The following is a 23,569-nucleotide window of genomic DNA, read 5'->3' as shown; positions in this document are numbered from 1 at the left end:
TTTGTCCCCTTGGCTATGGCAGCTGTCTCTGCCACCGAGGCCTACCAGGAGGAACTATTTTGAGGCTCTGGACTGGGTGCATTGGGAGTGACAATGCTGAAAAGCTTTTTGATGTCACAAAGTTGGATTTAATCTTAGAACAGACTGAGTTCCTACTTACCCATTGCTGTAGGGCAGGAGTGACTCCTGCAGAGCCCACAGCAGAGCCCCCCTGCTCCCTGGGTCACCCTCAGCCAGCACCAATCAACCACAGCCCATGAAAGGGACGTGACACAGGTGAGGCAATATCAGTGGGACTTCTGTGAGACATGCATCAGGTTTTGTTTAGAGAAGTCTCTTCAAACTTGTCACTGCCTTTTGCCTCTTGGGCAGTCCCCCATGCCCAGAGGAAGTTAATTTCCAACTGCAGCTCCATCACTCAGTTCCTCCTTCTGGCATTTGCCAACATGTGGGAGCTGCGTCTTTTGCACTTCTGGCTCTTCCTGGGCATCTACCTGGCTGCCCTCCTGGGAAACGGCCTCATCATCATCATGCCACTGTGTGCGACCACCACCTCCACACACCCATGTACTTCCTCCTCCTCAACCTCTCTTTTCTTGACCTGGGCTCCAACTTCACCACTCTCCCCAAAGCCATGGCCAATTCCCTCTAGGACATCAAGGCCATCTCCTACTTGGGATGTGCTGCACAGGTCTTTGTGTTAGTCTTTTTGATCTCAGCAGAGTATTTTCTTCTCACTGTCATGGCCTATGACCGCTGCGCTGCCATCTGCAAACCCCTGCACTACGGGACCCTCCTGGGCAGCAGAGCTTGTGTCCACATGGCAGCAGCTGCCTGGGGCAGTGGGTTCCTCAATGCTGTGCTGCACACTGCCAATACATTTTCAGTACCCCTCTGCAAGGGCAATGCCCTTGACCAGTTCCTGTGTGAAGTACCTCAGATCCTTAAGGTCTGCTGCTCAGATGCCTACCTCAGGGAATTTCAGCTTCTCATGTTTACTGTTTCCCTCTTTTTGGGGGTGTTTTGCTTTCTTTGTGCTGTCCTGTGTGCAGATCTTCAGGGCTGTGCTGAGGATCCCCTCCGAGCAGGGACGGCACAAAGCCGTTTCCGTGTGCCTCCCTCACCTGGCCATGGTCTCCTTGTCTATAAGCACTGCCGTATTTGCCTACCTGAAGCCCCCCTCCATCTCCTCCCCATCCCTGGACCAGGTGCTGGCAGTTCTGTACTCAGTGGTGCCTCCAGTTGTGAACCCCCTCATCTACAGCAGGAGGAATCAGGACCTCAGGGATGCAGCGTGGCAACTGATGACTGAATGTTTTCCAGAAGCTGCAGAGTGTCCATCCTCTTCAGCATATGACTCATAATGGAACTCATTGCAGGTCCAGCCTTTATTAGTGTTTGTTGTTGTCATTGTTGTTGGATGAGGTTTTTTCCTTTTTTGATTTTTTTATTTGTGATAATGCTGTCCACAAAGAACTGTGGACACCCCACTTCTTCATTATCTACCTCACTAGTGTGACCCAGCGACTGTGTGAACAGGGAGCTATACCCTTTCTTTAATTAAACAAAATAAATGTACTCGCGGTGGCAAACCAACACCTGTGCACCCCCATGGGCTTCTTCTTGGGGCATTGGTCTTCCCTGGAGATCTTCTACAGATCCACCACCCTGCCCCAGCTGATGGCCAGCTTCATGACCGGGGACAGCAGCACCTCTGCTCATCATGGTGTTAGTGTTTTTTCCTGCACCTTTTGCAGGTACAGAGTGTTTACTGCTGGTGACTACATCCTACGATCAGTACTGGGCTGCGTGACACGCCCTGCTCTCTGCAGGACTCAGGAACTGCCAGGTCTGTCTCCTTTGCTAGGGGGATTTCTGTCACCTACAGTAATCATTTCAGTCATGTCCCAGATACGGTTTTGTGGCCCCAGTGGAGTGGACCACTTCTTCTGTGATTTCACCCCATTGCTGGAGCTTTCACACACTGGCACTGTGACACTCATGCTCTTTGCTGTCATGACCTGCTTTTTAGATCCCACCCTCCCCTTCCTGTTCACATGGTCATCCCGTGTGCATCAGAGCTGCCACCCTGAGGAACGTCTCCAATTGGGCGCAGGCAGGCAGAAAGACTTCTCCACCTGCTTCTCCCGCCTCACTAGTGCCACTCTTTTCTACAACACCCTCATCCTTGACTGTGTGATGCCCAGAATAGCCCTCCTGAGATAGACTGACAAAGCCCTTTTTCTATACAATCCTCACATCCCTGTTCATTCCTCTTATCTACAGCCTGTGGACTAGAAAGGTTGAGGGAGGGGGACACTGAGAAAAATGCTCAGGGAAGCTGTGAGCTGCACGGAGACCCCATGGGAGCTGTGGGCCTGCAGGAAGAGATCACTTCTGGTTCTCTTTTGAACCAGACCAGAGGACCTGGACTGGCATGTGCGGTGGCCTGGGCACTAACCTGCAAGTGTGGGATATGAAGACAGCTTTTGGTGTGCGATGCAGCAGAGAGGTGCTGGTGGAGCTGGCTGGTGTCATCACGAGGCCTCTCTCAAACATCTTGGAAGGGGCAGAGAGATCAGGGAGGTTCCAAGATCCTCAGAAAAGGCAAATCTCAAACCCATCTTCAAGAAGGGCAAGAAGGAGGATGGGGAGTGTTACAGGTCGGCCACCTTCACCTCAGTCCGTAGCAAGGTACAGGGAAAATGCTCTTGCAGCCATCTCCATGGCTTGAAGGAGAAGAAAAGGATTGCTGAACCCATGTGGGAGGGGAAAGAAGGGCATGCTGTGTACCTGGAGTTTTGCAAGTCCTTGGAAGTGGTTTCCCGTAGTCTCCTTAGAGCGGACTGTTGACATCTGGACTGAAGACGTGAATGATGCAGTGCATGGGAAGTTGGCTGGATGATCAGGAACGAATTTCCATCAGTGGTACAAAGTCCTCTGAGGGGCCAAATACTAGCAGCATCCCTCCGTGATCAGCAAAATTTCATAAAAGATCATTAAAAGCTGGAAATTAAGACTTTTTCTGCTATTACATAGGTTTCCTTTTCTGCATAAGCTTCAACATTTTTCTAAAATTTACATTCTGGTCTTGATTCAGTTGCCCACACAGAGGTGGCCATGGCATCCAAACTGCCCTGTGGGAACTGAAGCACCCATGTGGGAAAAGTGATGCAGGAATCCTTCGGATGTACAAGTGGGTTTGCAGGCAGGGAAGCTCTGGGGTGGTGCAGGACAACACCTTCCTCCAGTGCTGCTGGGTAGGCTGTGAAGAGGCCTCTCAAGCACAGCAGACAGTATGTCCTCTTGGATGGTGGCTGTGAGGTCACTTCTGACTGGTCAGCGGCAGCAGGGAGAGAGATACTCTGAGGTCATGAAGGTCATCAGGAAGCCACCCTCAACAAGATGACACATTTGGGGAGGTCAGGAGGAGCCTGGGCAAAAGAAATAGGAGATTTGGGGGAGGAAAGAGGGGCTTGACCAAGAGACACGAAAGATTTTGAAGAGGTAAAATGGGTTAAGGGGACGTTGCTGCGAAAACGTACCTGTTAAGCCCTTACACTATCTCTAAGTAGTAACATTAAGCCCTAACCCTACCCCTAAATACTCCTCCTCCCCATGACAGTAATCTACTGTTACTAACCTAACTGAGCTTAGGCTATCCCTAACCTCAAAGCTTACATCTAAGCCAAATCCCAAACCCATAACCCCTTTCCCTTACACTTACCCGGTTGCTCAGCCTGGCCCCTAGCCTCTACCCCTACTATTAACATGTTGGCCTTAATCCTAGCTCTCACTCCAGCCCTAAACAAAACCCTAACCCACCATGCTAGCCCATACCTTAAACGCTAGCCAGGGAACCTCAGCAGGACACCAAACTCTCTCCCTAAGCCTTTGCCTAATCCCCAACCCTGAAAGGTGAGCTCTAATCCCTAAGCTCCAACCTGAACAACAAATCCCTGAAGCTCTCTTTCTCACGCTCTACTGCCCTCATCTTGGTCACCTCTCCTCATCCTTACTTAAGCTGTTTGGCCCCCTGGGACTGGGGCAGGGATCGTGAGGTCCCAGAACAGTCGCAGGGCATTGGGAGAGGAATGTGAGGTGACCTGTATCTGATGAGCTCATAAGCCACAAGGAGGAGATGGGTGGGAATGCTATGGTGAGGTCAGCTGTGCCTCAGGATCTCATGGGACAGCAAGAGGCACAAGGCTGGGAAGGTGGCTGCGAGGTCCCTTCTGTCCTTGGAGTTGATAGGCCAGCAGCAGCAACATGGCTGGGAAAGGGACTGTGAGGTCACTTCTTTCTGAAGGAGCTGATAGATAGGTCAGCCCTCGACTTATGAGCGGGATATCTGCTTTTACGCTCACATCTTCCAAGCCAGCAAAAGCATGTTGCTTGTGAGAATCCCTTTCCCTAAGTACCTGGTAGGCCCGTCCAGGACGAGGGCTCGGATATGGGTTCTCACACCTCTTCTGCCTGAGTACGTGACGGGACAGCAGCAGGCACGTGGCTTGGAAGATCATGGTGAGGTTACTTCTGTCTGGTCAGTTGACATGCCACAAGAAGGCTGATGGGTTAGGCTATCATTCTGACACCAATTATGTCTGAGAAGCTCGTAGGCCAGCAGGAGGCACATGGCCATGAAGGCGAGTGTGAGGTCATTGGAATCTCCACTCTCTTGGGGTCATTGGCCATCAGCAGACACATGGCTGGCATGTCGACTATGACATCACTTCTGCCTGAGAATCTGACAGCCAGCAGCAGGCACGTGCCTTGGTTGTAGTTCTGTACCTGGAGGTTCTGGTTTGTTACGTCCCCAGTAAGAAAGGCACGCAGCCTCGGTGCAGTACCATTTAAAATGCCATTTGAGAGAGCAAACACTACAAACAGTGAATAAGGCCAACTACATACAGGGCTGTATTAGGAGGAGCGTGGCCACCCAGCCAAGGCTGTTCTCATCCCTCTGGCCTCGGCACTGGTGTGGCCACATCTGGACTAGTGTGTCTGGGTGTGGGGTTGCCCGGTCTGGAGGAGTGGGGAAGAACTGGAGTGGTCCCAGAGGACATCTGCCAAGATGGGCATTGGAACCTCTTTGGAGAGGCTGAGGGACTTGGGCTTCTTTAGCCTGGTGAAGTGGAGGCTCAGGGCACTCTAGTAGTAGAGTGCAGCTGCGTGAAGGGTGGCTTCAGAGATGATGGAGCTTTTCTTGGTGAAGTGGGAAGAGAAGGAAAGCTGCACAAAGTGCAGCTTGGAAGGTTCAGACTGGATGTGTTGAGAAAGAAATGTCACTCAAAGAGTAGCCTTGTGGTGCAAGAGGTCACCCAGAGAGAGCCCGGATCAGCCCATGGCGTTGTGTTTCAAGGAAAATCCAGCCAGGCTGGAGAAACATCAGCAAAGGAATAGAAATGCTGGAGTGAGAGCTAGGTGGGAAAGCAAGATGGACGTCAACAGCCTGAAGGGAAAGAGATAATGCCTGGGACAGGTTATGGCAACCTGCAGTAGAGATGGCCAAGTGCTCTGGCAAGGTGGAAAGGCAGAACAGGTCCAAGGTATTAGTTGTCGTGGCTTTGTCAGCTGCCTCTGCCACCAAGGCCTACCAGGCAAAACTGGTTTTGAGGTTCTGGACTTAGTTTCTTCCTCACCCCTGCTTGGGGAGGCTGGGAGGTGTTGCAGACTATCCCTACACTTGGCATTGCTCACCCTCATGTCCTGCTGACCCAGGAAGAGCCCTGAGCCATGCATGAGGGACAGGATCTGCCTTCCCAGGGCCTGAGGATCAGGGCTTGGCCTTTCTGCTGCATGAAACAAACCAAGGGTTTTCTCAGCATTACAGCCACCTGCAAGGGGCTTTGCCTACCTGCAATCACAGCCTCCAGTTATGTGCTCTAACGAGTCCCTGGGGAGGCTTTGTCAGTAATGGCTCTCAGTGGGGCCCATTAATGCTTCAAGGTACTTTGCTTCTGGCTTTGACTTCTTGAGAAGTTTCTTTCAGTCTGCTCTCAGTAGCTGAGGTTCATGGACTCAGCCTCAAACACACCATGGGGCTCATTAAGATACAGAAAGCCCTAACGAGCCTTCTTTCTTCCTGCAATTTTCTTCAACTCTTCAAGACTTGTACAGCTAATTAGAAAAACTTCATAGTGTGGTTAAGGAGGAAGATTTCAAAGTGCACCTATACCCATGACTTTTTTCTTTTAAAGGATAGTTTTTACTACTTTTCAGTTTAGAGTTGTCGTGGTTTAACCCCAGCCAGCAACTAAACACGACGCAGCCGCTCACTCACTCCCCCTCACCCAGTGGGATGGGGGAGAAAATCGGGAAAAGAAGCAAAACCCGTGGGTTGAGATAAGAACCGTTTAATAGAACAGAAAAGAAGAAACTAATAATGATAATGATAACACCAATAAAATGACAACAGCAATAATGAAGGGATTGGAATGTACTAATGATGTGCAGTGCAATTGCTCACCACCCGCCGACCGACACCCAGCCAGTCCCCGAGCGGCGAAATCCCTGCCCCCCCACTTCCCCGTTCCTATACTGGATGGGGCGTCACATGGTATGGAATACACCGTTGGCCAGTTTGGGTCAGGTGCCCTGGCTGTGTCCTGTGCCAACTTCTTGTGCCCCTCCAGCTTTCTCACTGGCTGGGCATGAGAAGCTGAAAAATCCTTGACTTTAGTCTAAACACTACTGAGCAACAACTGAAAACATCAGTGTTATCAACATTCTTCGGTCTGAACTCAAAACATAGCACTGTACCAGCTACTAGGAAGACAGTTAACTCTATCCCAGCTGAAACCAGGACAGAGTGGAGGTGATAGAAGCATTCTCCAAGTGATAATGATCCCGAGTGTCTCCTCTGGAGGTCTGGACAGGTAGGAAAAGCAGTGCCTTGAGGTCTGACACTGTATGGACACCCGTGCTCCTCACCTTTCAAACCTCACCACTTCTGACATTGGCCACCTGGGGCTTACATCCCTGTTCCATGCCTCAGACTTCTCCACTGATCTCTACAGCTGGATGTTACCGCTCCATTGCATCATCTCCCCCCTGCTCTCCTTAGAGAACTGGCTGCACAGAAGAATTTTTCCTATTTGCAAGCAAAGCAAAGAAAATCATGATGAAGTTTCATAAACAATAAGTCACCCTCCTCATCCATATGTGACGTACAAGCTGCCCCTAATGAGGCTGCCTTTCTGCAAGGGATAGTCTTATGAGAAATGTTTGTGACAGAAACTAAAAAGTTAGCGATAAACACAAATAAAGAATTGGCTAAAGAGCCAATTAGACTACTGGAGGCCAGGCAAGCTTTTAACTCCCTGAAGCTCAAAGCAGCTGCATAAGGGAGAGGTATCTTGATGAACAAAGAGTAAGGGAAGGGGAGAAGTGGAGCATAATGGAAAGGGCCTTTGCCTAGGCAGTCTGCATCTGAAAAGATGACTTTCAGAAATGGTCATTGTATCAGGACAGGTGTAACTATATGAAAGACTAGAGCAACTAAATACACCGTAGGACAAACAGAATAGTGGTAAGGAAGTTACAGGGGACGACTGATATTTCTGTGGAATGTCCTCTTTACAGGGTCATGGAATTGGTAGGGGTCCCTTGAGAGTGAAGACAAACCAGTGTTGCACCCATCTCCTAAAGAGGCCAAAAGTGCAACCCAGGGAGCCACAGGCTGTACAAGGTCACTTTGATGAGGAGCGTGCCATGGAATGACTCCCCATGGGTGGCATTTCTGGGCACCTAAAAAAGGACAACATTGGCATGGACTTTCCAAGGGTAAATCAGGCCTTTCCAACCTGATTGCCGTCATGATGAAGGAAGTGTATATGTGAACAAGGGGAGCACGGTGGCTGTTGTTTACCTCCGCTTCAGCAAGACTTTTTGCACAGTGTCCCTCAATATCCTCTTACTCCAGTTAGGATATTACGGTCTGGATGGATAGACAAAGAGATGGGCAAAACACCAGTTGGATGATGAGGCTGAGAGCACAGTGGTGAAGGGACCATACCCTACCTGGAGGCCAGTGGGACATACTGGGGCATTGTGGGGCTTCACAGGGGACTCTCCTGGGCTCTGTGCACTTTAACACCTGTATCCATGACCCGGAGGAGGCAACTCTCACCACGTTTGTTGATGGCACTATATTGGGAGGACCATTCCTGTGCCTGGCGATGCCATTCAGGGGAACCCTAACAGGCAGAAGGACTGTCCTGTCAGGGACTTTGTGAGATACAAGAAAGACAAAGTCCAGACCCTGAGCCTGGGATAGACTAATAGCCTGCAGTGGCAGGGGAAGGGGACTGCCTGGCCAGAGAGCATCTCTGAGGAAACAGCTCTGGTGGTGCTGGGGGACAGAAGGCAAAACACGATCCAGCAGTGATCCACATGATCCAGGGCTACCTGGTAGCAGAGGTGGCCAGCAGTGTCCTGGAGTGTAGAAAGAAGAGCTTCGCCAAAAGAGTGAGGGAAATTATTGTCTCCCCTGCCCATCACTTGTCAAACCACCTGTACACTACTGTGTCCATTTTTGGGACCCTGGTTCAAGTGTCCTGGGTCTGGCTGGGGTGGGGTTCACTTCCTTCGTAGCAGCCCCTCTGGTGTTCTGGTTTGCATTGGTGCCTTAAACAGTGTTGGTAACACACCAGCATTTTAGCTGTTGCTGTTTGCACAGCGTCAAGGCCTTCTCTGTTTCTCATTCTGCTCCCTCCCAGCGAGTAGGCTGGGGGTGGGCGAGAAGTTGGGGGGCAATGGGACACAGCCAGGCCAGATGACCCCATCTGACCAAAGGGATATTCCATACCATATGACGTCATGCTCAGCAATAAAAGCTCGGGCAGAGGAAGAAGGTGGTGGAGTTTCCTGTCGTTCAAGGAGTCTGTTGAAGGGAGACTGGCTGGGTGTCAGTGTGCTTGTGGGAGGTGGTAAGTGATTGCCTTTGCATTGCCTGTTGGGTTGGGTTTATATTTGTTTTAAATCTTTTTTCATTCACCTATTATCTGTTTTTATCCCAACCCACAAGCTGCACAACAACTCCATGCAGCAGCATGGGTAGGGACCTGGCCAGCTAAGGAGTGCTCTGAGGAGAAGGGCCTGGGCATCAGGATGATGCCATATGAGCCAGTGGGCCTCACATTTTAAAAGGAGAGTGGAGAAACTGGAGAAAGTCCGGAGGAGGCTTGCCAAGGTGGAGTGAGGGGCTTAAGGCACGAGCTGTGAGGAGAGTCTGAGGGAACTGGGCCTCTCCAGACTGCTGAAGTACGCATGGGGCCACCTAAGAAGACCCTACAGCTACCTGGAGAGATGGTGGAGCCAAGCTCTCTTCTGCAGTGACCAATGTTATGACAGTCAACAGCCACAAATTGCCTCTTGGGAGCTTTAGGCTGAGCCTTAGGAAAAATAAAATGGACTAGGAGGATTGCTGTTGTGATCTCCACCTTTGGAGCTCTTCCTTGCTCCTCAAATTCACAGCCAGCCTGGAGGCTGGACTAGAGACTCCCCAACAGTCTCTTGCTCACCAGCCCTTCCGGGAGCCTGTGCCTTGCCACACGCTGTACAAGAAGAGATGAAGTTGGAGGCGAGGGTCTCTACATCATACGCTGATCAGACAATTCAGGGTGGAAGGGAGCTCAGGTGGTCTGTAGTCCAATGCCCAGCTGCAAGCAGGGCCAGCTCTGAGGTCAGACCAGGTTGCTCCGTAAATGTCAGCAGCCACAGAGAGAGTTGACACATGAACCAGGCGTCTAGGCCACCATAACAGAAATGGAGACAAGGCATTTGACCAGCTCCCTGAGCACAGCTATGGGTATGCCACACCTCCTGAGATTCCTGGGAACATCCACCTTCTTGTCCACAGGAGTGGGTTCCTTATGCAAGTTTCCTGGCATATCTGCAGACCAATGGGGTGCTTTAGGCTGCAAACAGAATTGAAAGAAAGCCTGTGACTGGGGTCCTATCAGCTTAATTGCTACAAGAGAGGGAGATGGAGGCATCTCAGAGCTGCCAGGTCCTGCTAAAGATTTAAGGTCTATGAGATAGCAGCAGAAGATAACAGTTTTGAACTGGCATAGCCTTTAGAACATTTCACATGTGATGGCTCTGCTCAAACCACCCCTGCTTTTCCTTCCTCTCCTCCCAAAACCTGACCAAGGGATGACAGGAAGAAAGGGAGCAGAAAGGCCCTAGGCCTCCATGACTCAGCTGGGGTCTGGCACCTGGAGGGCCACAGAGTCCTTCCATTGTGCATCCCATAAAGAATCAAGCTGGGAAGTGAGCCTGCAAGTCCAAATCAACAAGGTCCATGGACAGGCAAGGCTGTGTCTATGGCTGTGTCTGGAGACCAGTAGCCCTACAGCATAGATCAAACTGGGGCTGAAACTCAGGCCTAGGCTTCAGTTGTCTCCTGGGCCCATGGACAGAGGTGTGGGTGGAGGCCGCAGGTGATGCTGCTCAGGGCCTTGACACTGCCATCTTAGACCCCACCTGCCAGTGCCCTCAATAGGCCAAATTCTCATTCCCTGATATGCAGGGTCTGCTCTCTGCTACTCTCCTTCTTCCCATCCCTGGGGATCTGGGACACCCCAGTTTCATGGTCACTATGGCCAAGGCTGACACCACTCCTCACATCCCTGACCAGCTCTTCCTCTTCTGGGAGTTCCAGGTCCAGGTGAGCATCAGACTGGATGGCCTAGTCAGAAGCTGACCCACACAGAAGCTCCCACCTCATCAGTTGCCTGTCCCATAGAAAATGTCCACACATATCTGAGCTGCCCTGACATCACACAAGGCATCCCCCACTTCTCACCTTCTGTGTCATTCTCTCCTAAGCATGTTGTGTCTCCATTCACCAAATAACCCGTGGGAGGTGTCCTTCCTCACCTCAGCTTATGCCACTCATTTCACAGCTCTGTCATGGCACACAGGGTTCCCACTGTCTGCGCCGCAGGCGGTGGTCTTTGATGCCCATTAGGACTGCAGCACCTCAGATGTGGCTCCAGGGCCAAGGGCAGACTCGTAACAAGGAAAGCCTCTACCAAGTAATAGGAGCCCTTGTCTAGAAAGGCTTTGCTTCTCAGCAGAGGCATGCTGGAGTAGATGGCAGGTGGCAACATCATGATGAATGAGGTTCCCACCAAGAACAAAAGCTGCAGTCCCTGAGCCCAGAGAGAAAGAGGCCTGGGCTGTGCAGCCCTGGCAGGAGAGGGGTTTGCTGTCCCAGGTGACTCTGCAGCACTGTGGGACCTGTGCCAGAGGTGAAGCTCATCTTCAAGAAGGACAAGTCCCTTGGGGAGGACAGCCTGTCATCCAACCACACTGTGGACGTCATGCTGGGGGTTGACCAGCTAGATAGCAGCTCCACAGAGAAGGACCTTGAGGTCCCAGAGGACAAGCAGCTGAGCATGAGCGAGCGATACCCCCTCATGGCAAAGGCCAGCAGCCTCCTGGGCTGCATTAGGAGAAGCATTGCTGGCAGATGGAGGGAGGTGATCCTTCCCCTCTACTCAGCACTGCTGAGGCCACAGCTGGAGTGCTGTGTCAAGCGCTGCACTGCCCAGTGCAAGAAAGTTGTTGACCTACTCAAGCAAGTGCAGCAAAGGGCCACAAAGCTGGTTGAAGGGACTGGAGCATCTTTCCTAGGAGGAAAGGCCGAGAGATGTGGGACTGTTTGGCCTGGAGAAGAAAAGCCTGAGGGGGATCTTATTAATGTGTATAAAATTCTATCTGAAACCAAGAAAACATCATTTGATGCTGTGGGTGGTGAAACACTGGAACAGGCTGCCCGGACAGGTTGTGGAGTCCCCATCCATGGGGCTACTCCATACCCACCTAGATAAGGTGCTGAGCAACATACTCTAGCTGAGCCTTCCTCAGCTGAGGGGGTTGAACTGGATGATCTCCAGAGGTCCCTTCCAATCACAACGTGTCTGTGATTCTGCAATTATAAAGGAGAAAGGTAGGGCAGAAAAAAATGAACACCACATAGCCTTGACCACAAATATTGTGGGATCCCATGGAGGAGACCCAAGCTGGAACAGGGGAGAAGTGTGAGGAGGAAGGAGCGGCAGAATTCTTCTATACTGACTGTTAACCCCCTCTTCACTGTCCCCCATGCTCCTCTTGGCGTTGGGATGAGTAGAAGAATTTGGATCAAAGGAGTAATGTGAGCCTACCTCCTGGCAGCTGCTTCATGGCGCCTGTCCTTGTGCTGGCCCAGCCCCACTGCCCATACACGGTCCCACGGCCCCACTGTGCAGGCACAGTATGGGAAAGGGGAGAGTCAGGGGCGGGGACCTTCCCCCATTGTGATCCCAATGGCAGCCTTCAGATCACAGTTCCACCATGACCCTCCTACTTTTGCAGCTTCCTCAGCACCCGACCCATGCCCTGCCGCAGCTTTGTCCTACATGGGGTTTTGCAGACAGCTCTGCTCTGCCAAGGTCTGGGGAAGAAGAGAAGCTCAGCAGGGCTGTCTGTTCCCCAAAACCAGCCTTTGGACCACCAGGAAGATGGAGGTGGCCTCACAGCAAAACTCACCTGTAAAACTGGGGTGACCAGCAAGTGCTGGAAACGGCCAATGAGAGATGCTGAGGGTGACAAAGGCCCTGATCCACCTTCGCATCTGTCCACACCACCAAGGGCACAGACCAGACTCCTCCTCTCCCCTACACCTGCATGTCTTGAATGCTTGCCAAAAGCCCTGGCTCTGAATGACAAAACCCCGGTGTGAGTCCTTGCCCTGCATGCCCACAGACTACAAGCTCTACACTGATGTTTTTTCTCTCCTGGGCACTTTCCAGCACAGCCCAGCTCCCCATAAACTCTCCCCACTTCCCTTGACCTCTCTCCACCTCCCCTGCCCTCTCCCCAGCACAGCCCAGTCTGGCATGGCCCCACAGCAGTGCCCACCACAGGGTGCGGCAGAGCTCTGGGCACTCACCCCACAGCCCCAGACCCTCTGAAGGGCACAGCAGCTCCTCGGGGGTGGAGAAGCCTGAGCCCCAGGGCTGGGGGGCATCTGTGGCACAAGGCCTGAGGAGATCCCTTGTATGATGGAAATGCTGCTATGGAGGCCAGCTCTGTCACACAAGTGCCCACTGCCTGTCCTTGCCTGCAGTCACAGGCCTGCCACACAGCAGGACTGTAACCAAGCTTGAAGAGCACTCAGGCCTTCCACCAACCCAAGGGTTCAGAAGGAAAGCATGGAAGTGGGAAGAGAGCAGCTCGGGAAAGACCAAGCTCCCTGGCAGTGCTGCTGTGCCGGGACTCTTTTCATCTTCCCCTCTGCACACAGGCACTGCTCCCTGCAGCTGCAGAGGTCTTGGAGGAAGGATCTCAGAAGAAGAAGTCACTGCAGGGCCCTTTATTTTGTTTAAATACACAGAGGTTATGGCTCCTCATTTGCACAGCCTCCAGGGCACACAAAAGCTGCATAGACTTTGGATTAGAAACCGGAGGAATAAAGGCATTTCTTTGTGGAAAGAATTCAGATAAGTAAAACAAAGCAAAAAGAGCAATCAAAAATTGCACTCAAAACCCCAATTTACCCTAAAAAACCCACCAGAAGACAGGCTGGGACTGTAATGAGATAGAAGTACTATGCAAAAGACAACAGGAACTTTATTGCTTCTGAAAGCATCCAGTCATTAGTTTTCTCAGGGCACCCTTGATCTCATGGTTTCTCATGCTGTAGATGAGGGGGTTCACAGCTGGAGGCACCACTGAGTACAGAACTGCCACCACCAGGTCCAGGGATGGGGAGGAGATGGAGGGGGGCTTCAGGCAGGCAATCATACCAGTGCTTACAAACAAGGAGACCACAGCCAGGTGAGGGAGGCACGTGGAAAAGGCTTTGTGCTGTCCCTGCTTGCAGGGGATCCTCAGCACAGCCCTGAAGATCTGCCCATAGGACAGCACAATGAAAACAAAACATCCAAATGCTAAGCAGACACTAACCACAAGTACCGCAACTTCCCTGAGGTAGGCATCCGAGCAGGAGAGCTTGAGGATCTGGGGGACTTCACAGAAGAACTGGTCTACAGCATTGCCTTGGCAGAGGGGTAGTGAAAATGTATTGGCAGTGTGCAGCACAGCAGTGACTAACCCACAGCCCCAGGCAGCTGCTGCCATGTGGACACAAGCTCTGCTGCCCAGGAGGGTCCCGTAGTGCAGGGGTTTGCAGATGGCAACGTAGCGGTCATAGGCCATGACAGTGAGGAGACACAATTCTGCTGATATCAAAAAGGTAAACAGAAAGACCTGAGCAGCACATCGTGGGTGGGAAATGGCCCTGGTGTCCCAGAGGGAGTTGGCCATGGCTTTAGGGACAGTGGTGGAGATGGCACGCAGGTCAAGGAGGGCGAGGTTGAGGAGGAAGAAGTACATGGGGGTGTGGAGGTGGTGGTCACAGGCTACGGTGGTGATGACGAGGCCGTTGGCCAGGAGGGCAGCCAGGTAGATGCCCAGGAAGAGCCAGAAGTGCAAGAGCTGCAGCTCCCGAATGTTGGCAAATGCCAGGAGGAGGAACTCAGAGATGGAGCAGCTGTTGGACATCTGCTGTCTATGAGTGTGGAGCACTGAAGGAGGCAAGGGCAGTGACATATTAGGGCATTATTCTCTGACCAAAATCAAAGCCATTTCGCATAATATACGTTCACCTCATTTTTTCCATTTCAGCAAGTTCTCTCTTCAGCTCTGTGGATGGAGCTCTGGTAGTTGCTGGCTGAGTGTGCTGTGAGGAGCAGGACCTCTACCCATTGGCTGCCAAGGAGTCAGCCCTGCTCTGCAGCAGTGGGTTTCTGGGAATGGTGTCTGTCAGGGGGTCAGTCCTGGTGTTTGAATTGGTCAGAGGAAACTGCTCCTAATGTAAAAGTGCTTGTCAGCATCTGCACTCCCAGGGATAAGAAAACACAATCAAAAGAGTGTTTAGGAGAGAGGGGGGAGCTTAGAGCTCTCCCCTATCTCACCTAGTGATTCTCTTGGATTTCAGAAACCCTCATCATTTCTGCTTCACTCAGAGAACACAAAGTGTGTCCTGCGAGGGAAGACGATTGCCTGTGGCTTAGTGCAGAGAGAGCGGAGATGGTCTGTCACTCTGTCGTGTCCCCACTACCCTGAGCTTGCACCTTTCTGAGATGGAGGATAATCACACCCCCATGTTAACCTGAAAACACTCCAGGCACTACTGAGAGCAGAGAGACCCACTGTCCAACAGAAAGTGTCTCCCCCTTTCTCAAGGTCTCCACACCCCACCTCTTGCCAACGACACACATGGCTCATTTCACAAACCCAACAGCATTTCCTCAGTCATAGTGTCTCTGTGCTTCTCCATGGGGCATTCAGAAACACCAAGATGCTATGGGACAGATCTGCACCCTGGAGGGCAGCTCTCAGCTTGGAAGGACACCCCAAGGAGGTAGCCAAGTGTCCTGATGATGGTATCTCAGGAAGGGGGAGTCAGCTCATTTCCTAGGGAATGACACAGACTGCATTATCCACAGCCCCACAGGCTGGAGGAAAGCTTGGACACCTGTAACCTTGTTCCCATGGACACAGCTGCATGGGAGGACACACAAGATCAGTGTGTGACTCTGCAGCTGAAACTCCCATCCCCAGAGAGCCTGACAGCAAGAACAAGATAACAATAGCAATAACAGAGAGAAGTGGGGTAACAAGGAAAAACACAGTGATGGTCTGGCTCAGAGAGGCAAGGGGAGAGGCAGCTGGGCACTCAGGAAAGAGTTACCCTTACCCAGCTGTGCATGCCACCTGCCAGACACCAGCACAGCCAGGCAGTTGTTCTCAGTCCCTGTGCTCTGCTTCAGGAGGCTCCTATCAGACTTACTGATCACTCCAAGTTACAGCTCAGGAGTCTCAGGGACTTGTTCAAGCATGACAGCTCCTTTTCCATTTCTCTACCAAATTCCCCAAGAGTAGAAAGCAGAAAACATAGATTCAGGAAAGCTCCTGAAGTTTGTAGCAATCCCTGCTTTGACCTTCCCTTTGAAAAGTGCCCTCAGAAATTACTTGGTGGTGATCTAGAGGTGTGAGCAGCCCTGATCCACACAGCACCCTCTTGTCAGCAGAAGGACCCTGTCCTGCTGGGGATTGCTTCTTCCACCCACAGCTTCTCCCCACTCTGCTGTTGGAGTTCCCCAGGCAGGCTGAGTACTTACCCTGACCAGTGGCAGAGTCCCTGCCCCAGCACACAGCCCCCTGGGGTGCAGGGACCCTGCTCAGAAGGACAGCCCTGGGCACCCCTGGCTGCACACCCACCTTCACACTCTGCAGCCATCCCCAGGGGAAGGCAGCTGACGTGCCCTGTCCCTCTGAGGGTGCAGCAGGGAAGCTGTGCTCCAAAGCACGTCCTTTTTCTCTGCACTGGAGAAACTGTGAGAGTCCTCCTGACACATCCCATAGGCTGTGGGATGTGCCAGCTTTAGGAGGTCATTCCAGGAACCACAGCTGCATTGCCCTGCAGCCAGAGACTTACCCTGTGAAGGGCTGTGAAGATTTTTCTCCAGGTCAGCTCTCCTCTCTCCTCCCACCCCAGACTGCCTTTAACCTACTTCTCAGTTCCCTCCTCTCCCCTCGGTGCCTGCAGGCAGTGCCGTCAGCCCTGCTGCGCTTTGCAGAGGAGCTGCTCCTGGGCAGAGCTGTCTCTCTGCAGTGCTGCCTGCTTGCCATGAGCTCCCTCCAGCCCAGGAGCCCAGCCCAGCTCAGCAGCAGAGGACCAGCCCAAGGCAGCACTTTCTCTGCCCCCTCTGGGCTCCCTCCAGGTGTCCCTGGGGCTCCAGGGGAACCTGCTGGCAAACAGGCTGAAGCAAACACTGGTGTTCCCTCCCTCAGCTACAGAGAGACTTCTCTCCTGTGGCATTTCTTTTATTAGAAAAAGAGTTGGGTATGTGTTAAGGAGGCTCACAAAATCAAATCCAAGTGGTGTTAGAACTCAGATTTGATCTTCAGTAAAAAGTTAGTTAGAACTCCGGTAACATTTGTGAACCACAGGCTCAAGGATGTAAGGGGAATTAGTACTTAAGAGCCGACTTAAGAATTCAAATTCAGCATACAAACAATGTCACAGCATACTTAAATATGCTCTCTAATTCAACACTGTGTAACTTAGCTATCTAATAAATAGCGCAGAAGCAGTCAAAATGAAAATCCTCCAGGTGACTGACTGCCTGCTCTTTGGGCACTTTCCAAAGCAAATATTGAAGTCAGTTGCCTTAAATCTTTTCACAACTGATCCACAACACATCTCTTATTTACAGTTAGTGTCCCGTAAAGATATAACCATCACCCTTAAAAAGTGACATATATTGTCAAAGAAGGATCTGAGCCACATACAGTTCTCATGCACCACGTATCAGTGTATTTTTATTTCTCTCTTCATGCAGATAAAATCAGAGAGGCTTTCTTTGCAGCCGTGACAGGAGTCTGTATCATCATGGGAACAAAGACCGTCACACCTTGGCTTCACTGAAACTCAGGCAAACCTTCCACTGACTTCAAAACCTAAACCAGAGTTTTACCACCAGCCTTTGATTCCCAGCTTGTGTCTCATAGAAACAAATTTTCCTCACACCGTCATAGAGAGAGGACTAAAATAGAGCACTATTTAACTTTGAGACATGTGACGTGGACTGCTAGATGGTTTTGGAAGTGAATGGCGATTGGGAAGCACAGAGTGGGTGCTTGAATTACTGCAGCACATAACAAAGAGAGGATGAGTTTACAGAGGAACGTGACAGTTTTACGAAGTATTCATGGATCTGCTATCGTAATGTTGATGTCCCACGAACTCCGGGCAGGCAATGAGTCCAATGCATTCAATGCTGCTGTGGCTCAGTGTGGCTGGTGGGTTTGCTGGTCATTACGTGTGGTTACTTCTGACTATCAGCTACCTAAAGAGACAAGTAAATATGTGCTGCATCTCCTGGTTGAGACCTTACTGGCCCTATCTCCTCCCCGTGCTAGCTCACACCACCAGTAAAAATGCTGGTCTTCTTGTTATGCAGAAATAAATAAATACCCATCCTGTTGTCTATCTCTTCTGATAGTTGTGGGCACCTACAGGGCGGCAAAACAGGGGTGCCAGAGCCTGTTGATCCAAAATATGCCCATCTTCATTGTCAGTTTGTCCCTGCTAACAGAGGTACCAGCTATTCCCTCTGCTGTTTGGGGCACTTGCATCCTTGAAGAGATGCCACTCACTCCGGTAGCCGACACCACAGGGCAGGGGCCCGCACAGCCCCAGTCTGACCCCAGGACCTGGCACCGGTTTTCACTCTCACACTCAGGGGTCTCACCGGCAGCTGGCGCTTGGTCCTCGCATCACACACGCACACACATGCGACAGAGCAAGAATACTCAGAGATATTAAACAAAATATTTAATAAGAAGATACAAGACGACAGGACAGACTGCAGTGATCAGGCACAGGGCTCAGCCAGACAAGCGCACTCACTGGCCCCATTTTACCATCGAATTATAGACTCTTTGAATAGTTTGTGTTGGAAGGGTCCTTTAAAGGTCATCTAGTCCAAGCCCCCTGCCATGAGCAGGGACATCTTCAACCTCATCAGGTTGCTCAGAGCCTCATCCAACCTGACCTTGAAGGTTTCCAGGGATGGGGCATCTACAGCCTCTCTGGGCAACCTGTTCCAGTGTTTTACCGCCCTCATCGTAAAAAAGCTCAACTGTGTATCTAGTCTGAATCTACCCTCTTTTAGGTTAAAAGCATTACCCCTTGCCCTATCGCAACAGGCCCTACTAAAAAGTCTGTCCCCATCTTTCTTCTAAGCCCCCTTGAATTACTGAAAGGCTGCAATAAGTTTTCCCCGGAGCCTTCTCTTCTCTGGGGGCTGAACAACCCCAAGTCTCTCAGCCTGTCGTCATAGGAGAGGTGTTCCAGCCCTCTGATCATTTTTGTGGCCCTCCTCTGGACCCGCTCCAACATGTCCATGTCTTTCCTGTGCTGAGGACCCCAGAGCTGGACACAGCACTCCAGGTGGGGCCTCACGAGAGCAGAGCAGAGAGGCAGAATCACCTCCCTCGACTGCTGGTCACACTTATTTAGATGCAGCCAAGAATATGGTTGGCTTTCTGGGCTGCGAGCACACATTGCTGGCTGATGCCCAGCTTTTCACCCACCAGTACCTCTGCGTCCTTGTTTGCATGGCTGCTCTCAATCCCTTCACCCCCCAACCCATACTGATATCGGCGGTTATTTTACACGGGACTGGCCCCTTTTGTATCCTTTTCTGCCAACCCCCATCTTTATTTCTCCCTGCTCCACCTTCCCCTGCACGTCCCTCATGGGTTTGCACAGCTCTACGGATTCCCGCATCCCTCCCAGTCCAGCGTCCCCCTGGTTCACAGTCTTGCAGAGTCCAGGCTGATCCTCCTGGAAGTGGTGCCTGTGGTTTCTCGATGGCCCATCAACTACTGTGAGCAGTGAAGTTTGCTTTCTGCTGTTGTCTCCATGGTTGCTCTGCCAGGCCTGTGTCTTGATAAATTTGGGTTCCTGGCTTCCCCTTTTTCTATTGGTTTCCCAGCTGATAGCTCCTGCCCGGACCCCACAGCCCAGGGACAAGCCACAGGATGGTGCTGCCTATCAGCCCCGCTTGCATTCTGCTGCCCTGGGGACTCTCAGGTCCCCCCAGCCCCCTGAGAAATATTCCCCTGCAGCTGACCCTGCTGAAGACAGGAAATCATAGAATCAGAGAATCAAGGAATCATTGAGGTTGGAAAAGACACTTAAGACCATCACATGCAGTGGGGTGAGGGAAAATTCCTAATGTAAAAGTCAGTGGTAATTCAGTGTGTGCCTGGAAAGATGAAACCACAGCCACGACATCATGAACACAAAGTCCTGCAGAGCTGGGCCATGCAAGGCAGGGGACGAGGGGAGGTCCATCAAGCATCTGATGCTCACGACTGTCCCGATCCAATGGCGTGGAAGGTTTCGATATGATCCCAAGAGTGAGATTAAGACACAAACGAGGTCAAATGCTGGATACCCAAAACAGCTTTTGTTATCAAAAGTATCAAAAGTAGAAAATAGTAGCAATAGGATAGACTGAAAGAAAAAAGCAGAAATCAAGCAATCAGTCGGGATAGAGTTGCAAGAATAGTCACCACCATGGACCTAGCAGTGTCCTGTTGGTCCTCAGTCTTCAATTCTTTGGTGATGGGTGCACACCATGGCTTGTCTCCACGTTTTTTTATAAGGCATAGTCTAATGCATGCACATACGTACTGTTCGCATGCTGCAGGTTTCATCTATCACATGATCTTTGGGCGATCGACATTTTCTCAAAGACTAAGGCTTCCATGACAATGGTAGTCTGCACATTCCTGCATGCTTCACCGGCTCCAGCCTGCCTCCTCCCCTGGATGCCTCAGTGGCCTGGTAATCGTCCTTATGGGCCAGAGGAGTGTCCTGCTTAAACAAGCCATCCCAGAGACAAATGGCTCCAGATAAATAGTCCACAGTTCCGTCTCTCACAGCAAACAATCTTGGAGACAAATGGCTCCAGATAACAGTCTCTCACAATGACCTGCCTTCCTGGCCTGTGATGGGGACTGTGCCCCAGAGAAGGGTGTGGGCTGGGGGTCCGGGAAGGCACTTGGCTCCAGCATGAGGTTCTGAAACCTCCTGTGAAGCCAGGACTGCTGAGTCCGTGAGGCAGGGAACCACCACCCCTCCCAGAGCAGGGCAGAGGACCCAGGGGTCCGGGCTGCCTGCTCATGATCCTCTCCTGCCCCGACACCAAACTGTGCTGCCTGGGGGATGGTGCTCACTAGAGCCCTGGTAAGAACCTCTTTCCCGCTGTGCCTCCAAAACACCGGCTGCCCCAAGGGCTGGCACCGGCTGCCCCTCGCCTCTCCCAGCCTCCTGGGGGGACACTCCAGGTTGCCCTTATCTGGGGGCACATGGTGGGTGGGAAGGGGACACCCCAGGTGCCCGCGCTCCCTCAGCCGCTCTGCTCATCGTGGTGGTGCAGCCAGAGAGGACCCAGGCACCCGGGCGCTGGCCAAGGAGACAGGACCTGGACGCAGGCGCACACACACACGCAGAGCGTAGCTTTGCTGAAGGGGTTTATTGATCATGAGAGGGAAATGGCCCAGGGCTCCCAGGGGATCAGGTGGGGTCATCCAGGGATGATCATCTCCTCATGCCACTGGAGGGGGACAGGACAGGGCTGTCACCATCACTTGAGGACCTGCAAGACAGAGCCCAAATTGTGACCCCTAGTGTCCGCTGCGACATGGGAGGGGCCTTGTCCCCACCGCCTCTCTCTGCAGAGACCTGGGGAAGGAGAAGGGAACTGGAGCCCTCAGTATACCCAGGACAGGACTTGGCTCACCTGAGATCCAGATGGCACCCAGAGCCCCCTACCCCAGGATGCCCCTATATCTCCCAGAAGCCTGCCCAGCCCTCACAGTGATCCTGGGCGGTCTGTATGGCACAGACCCCCTGCCTGGCCTGCACAGAGACCTTCTGGCTCCATAGAGCCCTACTGCATGCAAGAACAGGCATGGGGGCAGCTCTGTCCGGCTCACCCTGGGACACGCATCAGGGACAGTCCCCTCTGTTTCCCTCTGCCATACCCAAGGTCTGTCCACCCCAGAGGGCTCAGGGATCCCCCAGGGCCCAGGATCCTTCGTGGGGCTGCAGACACCCTGATGTTGCTCACCCGGACATCAGCAGCTACAGGCGCGCGTTTCTGGCGCAGAAGAAGAAGTCTTACCTCCTCCTCGGTCAGAACACGCTGGGGAGAAAGGGAGGGTTAGGGACATGCTGGGTGCACTGGAGTGTACTGGGAGGCAGGGAAAGCAATGGGATCCTTGGGGAAGGTGACTCCGGGGAGAAATGGGGTACATGAGCTTGTATGGTGGTGCACAGAAAGCAGTGGGGGTCCTGGGGAGGGGGCCCACCTGGGTATGTGGCTGTGTACTGGGGTGTACTGGGATGGATGGGAATGTGATGGGGGCCCTGGGGAAGGGGCCCTCCCTGGGAAAGCACTGTGGTGCAGGGGTGTTCTCTGGGGTTGCAGTGGGGTGTACTGGGGCACACTGGGATGCCCCGGAGTGTTGTGGCCATAGAGGGAGAAGGTCTGGGGCCAGCAGAAGTCGTCTAGTTCAGTTCAGTGAACCTTGTTCCCAAATCCGACTGACTCCTCCTGTAGAGAGACCATGAAAGCTCACTGGGATGTCCCCGGTCCCAGCAAGGGATGGGAGCACCAAAGTGCCCTCCAGTTCCCCAGACTGGATGCCCTCCAAGTCCTCCCCACTACTTACCGGGTTAACATCTCCACTTGCTTCCAGGAGTGCCTAGGGAAGGAGAGCAAAGGAGTGGTCTGGATTGGACCTTGATGGGGCTGTAGGTGGGGCACAGGTGTCCCCAGCCCCCCCCAGGACCATGGCTTCCCCCTGGTCTGAGCGGGAAAATCCCTTCTGCTCCCCCCAGCCCCATTCCTCCAAGTTTCTCCTGGGATACCTGTTCAGGCAGGGACCAGGAGTGGGGATGGAGACAAGGACAGTGTGGGGAATTCAGGGCCTCCAAAGAAGATGGGGGTGAGGGTGAGGGGGGGCCCACAGACAGTGCACTGGGGGGAATTAGTGGACCCCAAGGGACTGGGCTGGGGGTGCTGAAGGGGCAGGCCTGCGTGGGATGCAAGTGAGGGGTAAAGGGATTCAAGTGGAGGGGACACAGGGACTTCAAGCGAGGTGGTTGGTGGGAGCAGAAGGAAGAGGGCTGCAGAGGATGAAAACGTGGGGATTGGAAGAGTGTTTGGCAGTGGGGGTTCAAGGAAGGGGACCTGGGCACGATACCGCAGTGGGCAGGATGAAAGGCAAAGGACTGAGGGGAAAGACTGAAAGAAAGGCGTTGGGAACAATCAACGGGAGGGTGTTTGAGGACCCTAGATAGGACACAGAGGAGATCCCAGGGAGGAGATGTCTGAGGGCATCAAAAGGATGGGGAGGGGATGCCCAAAAGGGAGAGATGGGGGGGCACCAGGTCAAGACACCAGTGGGGGTCCTCACAGGAGTTTGTGGTGAACCTTCCCGAGCAACTCAGGCTCTGGGCACAAGAAAATTAATTGTGGGGGAAGTGGAGGGAAGAGATGGAATTGTGGGAGGCAGAAAGCTGCATTGCCCAGGCCTGGAGGTGAGGAGAGCCTGGAGGAGCTCCTTGCTTGGGAAAGGGAGAGGCCAAGTCAAGGGGTTTCGTGCTCACCATGACAATTTTGTTCTGCAGGAGAGCTGATGTCCTGCAGCCAAGACCCCTCCCCAGCCTTGAGCCTCTCCCCGTGGCATTGAGGACTCACCTGAGCATCTTCTGGCATGCACAGCAGGATGGTGAAGAGCAGGGCCAGGCTGAGCACTGCGATCTTCATCTTCCTCTGCGGTGTGGCGAGTCCTGGGTGAAGCTGCAGAAGGTGAGGGGCAGATTTATCCCTCCCAGGACTCCTCCTTTCCCCCCTCCCTGAGAGCCCCCAGGGCAAAGCCAGGCTTGACAGAGACACCAGCCCTGGCAGGGAGCCCACCCCGGCAC

The 23,569-nt window shown here is 52.6% G+C and overlaps 2 protein-coding genes and 1 long non-coding RNA gene across 3 annotated transcripts; 1 reads left to right on the top strand and 2 right to left on the bottom strand.

Moving 5' to 3' along the window:
• The first annotated feature begins 1,611 nt into the window (after positions 1–1,611).
• On the top strand, positions 1,612–2,226 carry LOC128138222 (olfactory receptor 469-like). The gene has a single exon (XM_052779534.1). It carries the CDS (start codon positions 1,612–1,614, stop codon positions 2,224–2,226), a length of 615 nt encoding a protein of 204 aa, XP_052635494.1.
• Positions 2,227–10,904: 8,678 nt separating this feature from the next.
• LOC128138221 (olfactory receptor 14A16-like) lies at positions 10,905–14,388 on the bottom strand (the record flags this gene model as incomplete). The annotated part of the gene is made up of 4 exons (XM_052779533.1): positions 10,905–11,159; positions 11,858–11,938; positions 12,541–12,567; positions 13,654–14,388. Coding segments are annotated over 4 exons (1,098 nt in total), but the record flags the coding sequence as incomplete, so codon positions are not given.
• Positions 14,389–21,091: 6,703 nt separating this feature from the next.
• Positions 21,092–21,777, bottom strand: LOC128138230 (uncharacterized). Its single transcript, XR_008233976.1, has 2 exons — positions 21,708–21,777; positions 21,092–21,233 (listed from the first exon to the last, which is right to left on the bottom strand). It is a non-coding gene; the product is annotated as an uncharacterized LOC128138230 (long non-coding RNA).
• Positions 21,778–23,569: the final 1,792 nt, after the last annotated feature.

This window comes from Harpia harpyja, unplaced genomic scaffold, assembly GCF_026419915.1.
Source record: "Harpia harpyja isolate bHarHar1 unplaced genomic scaffold, bHarHar1 primary haplotype scaffold_118, whole genome shotgun sequence".
In the NCBI taxonomy this organism is placed as follows: Eukaryota; Metazoa; Chordata; class Aves; order Accipitriformes; family Accipitridae; genus Harpia; species Harpia harpyja.
This window is presented reverse-complemented; position numbering and strand designations above follow the sequence as displayed.

What these genes read in the sequence shown, in the direction of transcription:
- LOC128138222 (XM_052779534.1), top strand. Translation starts at nt 1,612, where the DNA reads ATGGGCTTCTTCTTGGGGCATTGGTCTTCCCTGGAGATCTTCTACAGA.